The 10,499-nt window shown below is 42.1% G+C and overlaps 1 protein-coding gene across 1 annotated transcript in view; it reads left to right on the top strand.

Moving 5' to 3' along the window:
• The first annotated feature begins 2,129 nt into the window (after positions 1 to 2,129).
• LOC116495691 (ubiquinol-cytochrome-c reductase complex assembly factor 1) overlaps positions 2,130 to 10,499 on the top strand; it is a 51,147-nt gene continuing 42,777 nt past the window's right edge. Inside the window, exons 1-4 of the mRNA XM_032198354.1 lie at positions 2,130 to 2,191; positions 4,365 to 4,469; positions 6,008 to 6,112; positions 10,046 to 10,150. Coding sequence (XP_032054245.1) covers positions 2,168 to 2,191; positions 4,365 to 4,469; positions 6,008 to 6,112; positions 10,046 to 10,150 — 339 coding nt within the window. The 5' untranslated portion in view covers positions 2,130 to 2,167. The remainder of the gene's footprint in view (positions 2,192 to 4,364; positions 4,470 to 6,007; positions 6,113 to 10,045; positions 10,151 to 10,499) is intronic.

Genomic DNA, 10,499 nt, shown 5'->3' with positions numbered 1-10,499 from the left:
ATGTGGTCTACCTTGACTTCAGCAAGGCTTTTGACACTGTTTCCCACAGCATTCTCCTCAAGAAACTGGCTGCTCTTGCCTTGGACTTGCGTACGCTTCATTGGGTTAAAAACTGGCTGGATAGCCATGCCCAAAGAGTCGTGGTGAATGGAGTCAAATCCAGCTGGAGGCCGGTCACTAGTGGCATTCCCCAGGGCTTGGTACTGAGGCTGGTCCTCTTTAACATCTTTATCAATGATCTGGATGAGGGGATCAAGTGCACCCTCAGTAAGCTCACAGATGACACCAAGTTAGGTGCATGTGTCGATCTGCTTGAGGGTACGAAGGCTCTGCAGAAGGATCTGGATAGGCTGGACCTATGGGCTGAGGCCAACTGTATGAAGTTCAACAAGGCCAAGTGCCGGGTCCTGCACTTAGGACACAACAACCCCAAGCAGAGCTACAGGCTGGGAAATGAGTGGTTGGAACGCTGCCTGGCGGAGAAGGACCAGGGAGCATTGGAGGATAGTCAGCTGAATATGAGCCAGCAGTGTGCTCAGGTGGCCAAGAAGGCCAACAGCATCCTGGATTGCATAAGAAGCAGTGTGGCCAGTAGGTCTAGGGAAGTGATTGTCCCCCTGTACTCGGCTCTGGTGAGGCTGCACCTCGAGTACTGTGTTCAGTTTTGGGCCCCTCGCTACAAGAAGGACATCGAGGTGCTCGAGTGAGTCCAGAGAAGGGCGACGAAGCTGGTGAGGGGTCTGGAGAACAAGTCTGATGAGGAGCAGCTGAGGGAGCTGGGATTGTTCAGCCTGGAGAAAAGGAGGCTCGGGGGTGACCTTATTGTTCTTTATAAGTACATTAAAGGAGGCTGTAGTGAGGTGGGAGTCGGTCTTTTCTCCCACATGCCTGGTGACAGGACAAGGAGGAATGGGCTAAAGTTGCTCCAGGGGTGTTTTAGGTTGGATATTAGGAAGAACTTCTTTACTAAGAGGGTTGTGAGGCATTGGAATGGGCTGCCCAGGGAAGTGGTGGAGTCACCATCCCTGGAGGTCTTTAAAAGATATTTAGATGTTGAACTTAGCGATATGGTTTAGTGGAGGACTTGTTAGTGTTAGGTTAGAGGTTGGAATTGATGATCTTGAAGTCTCTTCTAACCTAGACAATTCTGTGATTCTGTAATTGCATGGTGTAGGAATCCTGGAGCTTCATCACTTTCAGTGACTCTAGCTCACTAATGGCAAAGAGGAGGCTTCAGAAATGGATGCGCTTTCTCCTCTTTCACTTTCTCACACACACAAAAAAGCTGCTGTTATGAATGGCATTCAGCATTGCTTTGAGTCTAATACACAGAGGACAGCTAAGCAAATGGAAACAGAGCTAGCTCTGACCTTCCTCGCTAGAACTGACAACAGGCAGAAGAAACAAATGAAATGGTGCACATCCCTGGGATCTGCAGTCCCCTGCATTGTTCAACATCTGGCACTGCATCAGAACAACTTGTTCACTAAACAGAGTCAGATACAGTTTAGTCAGACGTATTTCAACCTATAGCTGCAGTGAGTCAGAACACCTCAGAAAAACTGCCTGCATGTGCAGGGATCTGGGATGCCCGTGGAAAGGAAGCCCAGGCAGGTGTCTCCATTGGCCCTGGGAGAGCTGACATTTAAGAACACAGGAAAGAATTCCAAGGACTACTGTGGAGTTTCAGAGCCATTAAAGCAGCTGCTACTGCCCTCTTGAGAAGCTGACATCCCAATAAATATGCCGGGAAAGAGGGGAGCAGAATGTTATAGCTCCCCAAGCCCTTTAAGCCAGCACTGCTGCTGAGAAGCGCAGCCTCCCTCTTCCCCAGCTGCTCTTGCTCACATCTGCACCAGCCTTGGACTAGCACTAACATTTGCGAGGTGATGTGGATGTGATGCAGACGGGGACTACCCCGGCGCAACAAGGCGGCTGGTTCTGTCCCACCGGGACGGTGCCAGCAGGAGCAGCGCGGGAGGCGCGCTGGGGGCAGGCACCGCGGGTGGGGGGGGGGGGGGGGGGGGGGTGCTCCGCCATGTTCTGCGGGAAGACACCCAGCACATCCCCCCCCCGCCTTCCTCCCTCTCCACCCTTTCCTCCTCCTCCTCTCCGGCCGGAGGGCGGAAGGGACGGGGCTTCCCTGCCGGAAGCGGCGCGAGGGGCCATGGCGGCGCTGGTGCGGGCCGTGGTGAGTGGCAACGGCGGCGGGCGGCACCGCCACCCCCCCCTCACCCGCCGCCCTCCGCCCCGCCCCTCCCCGCGGCATGGCGGCGCTCTGAGGGGGCTGAGCGGCCCCTGCGGCCCCTCTGCCGTGCTCCGACCTCACAGCGCTCGCCCGGGGCGAGGAGGGGGCTGGCTCGGGATGGGGAGGCTTCCTCTGGGTTTGTGCTTCCATAGGAGCCCTGCAGGGTTTTCGCGTTCTGGGCTTGGGCTTTATATTTGAGGATTTATTATTATTTTTTTCCTCTGAGGGTTTCCCTTTCTGGAGATCCCTGTCTCGCTTTAGAGGTGTTATAAAGGTTCCAATTTCCGTGTCAGGTGGAGGAGATTGGGTTCCTGTTAATGAGAGCGGGTTACTAATCAGCTCCTTCGTTTCCCATCCATGTGTACATTTTTGGTCTATTGGCTTTTGAAATCTCAGCAGCAGGTTACCAGATTTCAGCTTTGCATCTAGAGGTTGGTGCCAGGATCTGATTCCCTGCCCCAGTGCAGATACGGGCATGGCCAGCGCTGCTAGCTGGAGACCAGTGCTTGAGGAAAATGGAAAGCCCTTAATCAGAGAGCTTGCGCAATTAATCCACCTAAGTTTTAGAACCGATGTCTCAGGGTGTGGTTTCGCAGGCATGATGAGCCCTGCCCTTTCATCTGTCCATCTGAAAGCAGCTGAGAGCAAACTTGCCTGAGAGCAACTGAAGCGCAGTGAGCATGAGTTCCTGCCTTCCTTCTGCCATTGCTGCACTCCGACCTTATTCACATCGCTATGCTGTTGCCTACCTCTCTGTGTCCCAGTGTTTTTCTTGACCCGTATGCTCTGAATGCCAAAGCAGCAGAACTGGTGGAATATAAAGTTAGTTTCCTGCTGTGATGAGTTGAAGAGGCAGTCATGAGCAAAAGTGGAGGGGGAAGCCAGGGGGAAGGGGAGCTGAGCGCTAGAGGAGCAGTGAGTCACCGGGGGTTCAGCTGTCTGAGGAGCTGTGCCCCAGGGTGCTACTGGCAATGCCAGGCTGCGTGCACAGAGGGGGCAGGACACATCTCCCAGGCCTCCCTAACCCTGGCTCTTCTCCCAGCTAGTTCTGGCATTCGTATGGCAAAGTTGGTTCAGTTCTTCAGCCTAGCCAGAAGAATTTCTCTTGGGATGAGAGATTTAGTTGGCTGCAATTTTTGTGATCTGAAGAGCCTCATTTTGTGATTTTGGGAGAAGCATTGGAGCATTAGTAAGAATGGGAGGATGCAGCTGGGAGGCTGGGGAGTTCTAACAGCAAGCAACACGCTTCACCTCAAGCTTTGTACTATCATAGCATTACTGATCCATGGTGTTTCCTAGTATCTGCTTTTGCATTAGGATTTAATAGTTTACTAATCAAATGAAAGTAAGTCTTCATACTTTAAACATCTCTTCCATGTATTAAAAATGGGAAGGGACTGTTTTGTTTTCCTTTGATCTTCAAGCCTCCTTGGGTTCTCACAGCGTATGTTATAGTCATGATTATTGTCTGAACATTTCAGTTAATAGTGCTGTTATGATACAATTGTCTTTTACTTAAGAAGAGTTCCTGATGAATGTTTGTGTGTTACCTAAGGTTTTTTGAAAGGTTGCCAGGAGGATTTAGATGACCCGTGGGTATTTGTTTTTATCTGAATCCTGACAAGACAGCTAGCTGCAGGAGGTGCTTATGCTGCCTGCGGACTTAAAGATCTATTGCAATCTATGTGTGTTTTCTTATTACCAAGAATAAGCCTCAAAAAATCTGTAAGACACATTGGAGTCTTTTAGTCATTCTTTATCAATTAAAAAAAAAAAAGTGAATTTTCTTTCCGGCTTTTAGTGTTAGTTAAACTGTTTGTATCAGAGCACTGGATTGCCTCAATAATTGTTTTCTGTTACTCAGCTGAAATGTAGACAGCCCACCACTTCCTTTGATTAATCTGTTTCTCTTATCAAACTCAGGTTGCATTACTTTACTGTAAGGCAAGATTTATTTTTTATTTTTTGCAATCAGAATTTAGATTTCTGTCAAATGCAAGTTTGGAGCTTAATCTGAGGGTTGTTGTACAAATGAGTAAATCTGTGGAAGCAGGATGACAGTTATACTGTCTTTCTATTAGGATCCTCTTCTTCATTGCTACTCTTTCTGTTCCAGAGCTGCCGGACTGGAGTAACTCAATGGATAGCAGTATGCAGTGGACTATTACAGACAGCCGTGGTCCAAGGCCAGTGTAGAAGGATGCTCCATAGTATTTTCCAGGTAGGATGTCACAGTATATTAAAGTGTGTAAACACTGGGATGAATTTGAATCTGGAATACTTTTTCAGTAAAGAGGCTTCCAGAAGTGGTGTCTTCACTTCACTGTGTATTGCTGAAATATCGAGGCAACTTAAAAGCTTTCTGCTGCTGAAGGAGTGAGGTCCCAGTCTTTATCACACAGTTGTCTTGATTCAGAATACAGAAATCCAAACGTAGGTGTCATTTTTTCAAAGCAGCTAATTACAAACAAGTCACATTTGCAGATAATTGCCAGCATTTTATGTTATAGAACATTTCTCTGCTGTACAGTAGCCTTGGACTTTCTAGTATAGATGGTATGTTTACCTAGCACAGAACAACATTGAGGAATATTATTTCAAAATTGCTTTGCAATTTTACTTCCAGTTTTAAACAAGCATACCTAGTATCAGATTGTGTCTATAGTAAATCAACAAGAGGATTGCTTAATAGCAGCCAATTATAGAGGTTAAAATGCATATATAGGAATGCAATACAAAACACAAATGGGAATAGATGCAGGTTATCAGAACAGAAATAGGGTATGTCTCTGGGTGTTTCCTTCACGTGTGCAAGGTAGCCAGAGGAGATTAATCCTCTTTTCTCTTTTCCTGTATATGACAGCTTGTAGAGCCAGGACTTACAGAATTAATTTCTAAGCTCTTTGGCTTTGATGTCTATCCTCTGATAAGACCTTCCAGTCCTGGAAAAATCACTTGTGCTTTTGTGACACTAATAAAGCACCAGCCCACATAAAGTAACATATAGCGTTGAGAGTAGTGAGAGAAATTAGCAGTTGTGAAGTTGGTTGATAAAGTTAGACTTGACTCTGAGCCACATGTTAGGATTTAGAGGCTTCTGGGAATGGCTACACTGAACAAAACAGCATATTTGCTTTGACTGAATTTATTCATAAATAGTTTGCTACTGACTTGGGCAAGCTGTAGATGTATGATAGATATGCTTTCCAGTGTGGCGCTTCTTAGAATTCCACTCACTCCTGTATGATGTTTTGTTATTATGCAGTAGCTGTGTAATGCAAATCACGTGCAATGTAGAGGTTACAGTGACGACTATTACCCTGTAATTTGTTTTGCTCAAGTCTTGGCCATAAAGGCAGTTCAACGGACTATAAAGTTGTAGATTAAAAATGCCATAAGCTCTGTTTCTCTGCAAGGCCAGGAAAAATAATTATTTTTTTTAAGAGGCAAAAAGTGTAATTAGACGTAGTTTGTGAGTCAAAGCAGTTAAGCTGTGGTTTTTGAGAGTGGAGCGTTCTGCCGGTCCATTCCATTAGTACATTTTCAGAAAACTAGTAAATTCGTAAAGTGGAGCATTAAGCATGAGCAGCCATTTTATTTGTAGCAGTTATGATATAAATTTGTGCTTTTTTTTTCTTCAGGATTATACCAAATTGGCTTGGAAGCAAAGTGAGGGTAATTGGTGTAAAGTTAAGTATTTACTAATCAATGGTCTCTTCAATTTTTCTTTTTCTTTTTTTGTTTCGTCATTTTTACTAGAGACACAAGACTGGCCGGTTCCAACTTTCTGAAGCCTGTGGTGGATTTATTCAAGCCAATGGAACCATTAAACAGCTAAATAGAACATTTTACAATACAAATAAGGTTAGAAGAGTTTTATGTTTTTATTGTCAGGGCACATTGTTCTAGGAATTGTACAAATACAGGTAATGAAATGCTTTTGAAAGCATGTAGGAGATGATTCATCTTTTACGTAAAATATTTTAGTATAGCATTAACAATGAATCCAATAAATTGAAAAGAAACTCTGTTGCTTTCCAGAAAATGAACTGCTAGTATAGGAGAGTCAAATCACATTTGCTTTTTTTGGGAAATGAGCCCAATGAGGAAAGAAGCAAAGTTGGGAAGAGTAGTTATTGGGGTGGGGGTTGGTGGCAGATGTTCCCTTCTTACCTTCAAAGAAGGAAGAACAGATGTTGTCCATACATATTAGAAGTGACAAGATGTTTCCAGATTCCTTATCTTGGGGATAGTGTGTAACAATGGTTTTGCTGTCTGCTTAACACTGACATTTGTCATGCAGTCTACTAATAATGACTAGTTATTGTCGTACCTTTTCCTGTTCTTCCGTCCTGTTTTGTTAATTTGTGGTGTCCACATCTCTTACATTTATTTTCTTTTGTCTTAGAATAGAAGTTTTCCAGAGCAAGAATTACTAGTTTAGCACTTAATCTAAGAGAGTCAATGTCTCTCATTTAATAAATGTCTCGATCCTGCTCTTGTTATTTCAGTATGAAAAGAATGGCAAAATGGAATATAAGCAAGAAAAATGAGAGAACAGAGGGAAAAGGAAAGTTGACAGGGAACACCAATTATTTCTTTCTTTTTTTTTTTTGTATTTTGTGTCAAAATTAACAGGATGTATATTATTGTACCTTATTTGTACAGATGTACCTTATTAACGTTTATAAATATGTAAAGGATGAGTGTCAGGAGGACAGAGCCAGGCTCTTCTTGGTGACACCCAATGATAGGACAAGGGGCAGCGGGTGTAAGATGGAACATAGGCGGTTCTGCTTAAATATGAGAAGAAACTTCTTTGTGGTGAGGGTGACAGAGTACTGGAACAGGCTGCCCAGGGGGGTTGTGGAGTCTCCTTCTCTGGAGACTTTCAAAACCCACCTGGATACATTCCTGTGTGACCTGACCTAGGTGTTCCTGCTCCAGCAGGGGGGTTGGTCCCTTTTTGTGGTCCCTTCCAATCCCTAATATTCTGTGATTCTGTTTTGAGCAATGAATTTCAGGTATTGAGCAAGAAAGTCAGCCTGAGGCTTATGTGCCTTTCAGTGTTTTGATGAGCTAACTTTAATTTGAATGAGACTTCAAAAACTTTTATCTCTTGTGTTTGATTTTATATACATTTATATGACTTTAATTGCATTTGGCTGCAGTCATGGCATTGGCAAGGTGAACTGCATGTCTCTGTCCATACATTGAACCAAGCATTCACTGCTTAAATCTCCTCTGTGTTTCCTGAGATAGTCCAGTCAGACATCTGAATGAAGTAAGAATCATGATGTTCCACAGTAAAAAGCCATTTTCCAGTCATTTTTTCATTTCTTTTTTGGTGATGAGCTAACAATTGAATCAAAATAATTTTCGCTTTTAACTTAACTTCCTCTGCATAATGAAAAGTCCATAGTGGGGGGGAACTTCGTAATGCATTTATAGACAAGAGGTGTGTAGTAAAATTAGTCTGCCTAGATTCACTAAGAGTTTAATAGCATTTTAATTCAACTGGAGAAGGTGGAAGTTGATGTAGTGAGTTCAGTGTGACAGTGATTAGTAAGAATAAAGTTCTGTATTTAATGCATTCTATCATTGACTGGCTGGAGGGGGCTTATGAAGTCATCTTACAACATAAGGTTAGATGTCATTTTTAGTGTAGAGAAGAGTATTTTGTGGGATAATCTTGAAGAACAGAGTACTAAAGCTTGGATTAAATTTTCATGTACACATTCATGAACTCGCTGCATCCATCATGTGTTGCAGATGCTGTTGTTTTGCATGATAGCAGTGGACTTGGTGAACAGGTTTAATAGCCATTAGGTTTAAAGGGTCTGAGGTCCTGGACAGTGTGATGCTGTCTAACTAGGTGACTGATAGTAAAATGGCATTGAGCATGTTTCTTTTTAGTTACCTGAATACTAAGCGTGATGGAGGTCAAGACATTAATAGCCATCCGTGGATTGCATGAGTGCAAATCATTTTATCTCAAATGCTAATGATAGTGTGTACTCTCTGGATATACGTGGGAGTTGATTATGGCTCTAAGCTAAATTTTTTGTAGCTTTGTAGTTAATTTTTATTGAAGTATAGCAACTTGTGCTGGATATGTGTCAGTATTTAAATATTTGTGTATCATTCATGCCATTTCAAAAAATAGTTGTGCTAGGAAAGCTATAGAGAATACAAAAAGAATAATGAGAAATCTGAAAAGCCTTCTATATGAGAAGAGGCTATTTTAGGACTCATCTAAATCACGGTCTGATAACTGATGGACCTATACATAATACTGGTCTGTAAAATTCGTAAAAGGTACTGAGAAAGGGCATAGGACATGGCTGTTTGCGGCTTCTTGTAGTTAAATTGAAAGCTTCCAATGAAGTCCCAAAGTTGGGTTTAAAAGAGGCTCAAGGGAATTGATTTTACGTAACGAAGCTGTGAAAGTCATGTACCACAATTCTATGTATTATGGAGGTTAGATGGTTTTAAAAACTGTTTTGGAGTGCTGAATTTGTAGCTGCCAAGAATAAACATGTGCATATGTTTTCTAGAACAGGAGTGAGCATTAAAAGCTGGGCAAATATACCACAGGAACCTGCAGTGTATGTGACCATTTCTCTGCTCTTCTAAGTGTCTCTTCTAAGCATCTGCAGATGGTCCTTATTGGAGATGGGGTACTTCTCTGAGTAGTCTAGCCATGCATGGAAGTTCTTATGTGGCTAAATTGCTTCCCTGCTAAGAAAATTCTTTTCTTAGTATGTTCACATCTTAGGAGGAAGTGCTTAAAGTGAAATTCCAGTGAGTTAAAGCAATTTAACATTTCCTCGGTCATGGAAGTTTCTCAGATGATAATGGCTCTCAGCTGCATTCCTCAAATATATGTACAAGATACATTTGCAGTAGATTTTGGTTAGAATGGTTAAAAGTAATTTATTTATAACATAAATATTTATACTGCATCCTTCATTGATTAGAAATTATTTGCTGGAGTACAAATGATAATTCCTGTTGGCTGATATAGTACTGCTAGGAAGTTTTAGCCAGAATGTCACAAAGATTTCTTACCAGCCTAATGCTGTATAGTTAATCTGGAGGAAAACATTTATCTTCATGTTTGCAAACACTGCAAATCCTTGAAGAATAAATTACTCCTCTGATGTAGATTTTCCACAAGTAAAATTGAGAAAAACCGCAACGGGAATAAGAATTTGGAGGAGCTATCTAGTAAGATTTCAGTAAGCTTTTCACTGGCTTCATGTGCCTTCATTAATTTTATGATGGAGCGGATTGCTTTTTATCATACATAATTACTCTAGAATGCAATATGACTGTGAGAGTAAGACAGGATGTGAAAGGGCCAACTGTTTGTTTACTATCTGTTTACTATTCATTTACTGTCAATTTACTATTTGTTATTTACTCTGTGTTTGTGATTTGTTTGCTTATTTTATCTGTCTGAGTAAAGGACAGTCATCCAGAAAGAATATGGTAATTTCGAATAAGAGCAATCTTTCAGAAATCAGACCTCTGTACAGTCTGAGCCTGAGCTTCCAGTGGGATGCTCTTATTGGAACAGACACGTAATGCTTGCATTTATATACAGAAGAATGTCAAGAAGGAAAGACAGTATATACTGTTTTGCAGATAAAACCTAAATATGTATTTGTTTTGTTGAGCAGAGAAAGTAAACAGAAAATCTGAAGTTCTCTGTTAAACTTCTAGCTTGTCAAACTAAAATAGTCAGATCCAACTGCTGAGACTGATGTATATGGTAATCTTTCTGTTTTACAGCATCTTTCTGCAAAAGATACCTTGCAGACAGAAGAGAAAGTGGGTCCTTTCACAAGGATAATAGAAGCAATGGGTTTCACAGGACCTCTGAAGTATAGCAGATGGGTAAAGCATTTATTTAGTATCTTGGTTAATACTTTCAGCTTTCTTAAAAAGCAAAGACAAACAAACAAAAGCAGAAAAACTCACAGCTGTTTTTTTTTCTTGCAATAGGAACAATATTTATATGGAACAATTCTAATTATTATCCAAGTATGTCATCACTTTATAACGTGGGGGATATAGTAATATAAGCTGGAACCTGCTTTGGTCTGTGTTGTCATCTTTGACCTAAGTAGGAACGCATTAGCTTTGTAGAGTCTTTAAGCCTTCTTGAATTTCTTCAGATAGCCTATTTTCCTCTTTGTTTGTGCACCAAAGAACACAATAACCACCTTACTATCTTAAAAGTCAG

Source organism: Aythya fuligula, chromosome 16, assembly GCF_009819795.1.
Source record: "Aythya fuligula isolate bAytFul2 chromosome 16, bAytFul2.pri, whole genome shotgun sequence".
In the NCBI taxonomy this organism is placed as follows: Eukaryota; Metazoa; Chordata; class Aves; order Anseriformes; family Anatidae; genus Aythya; species Aythya fuligula.
This window is presented reverse-complemented; position numbering and strand designations above follow the sequence as displayed.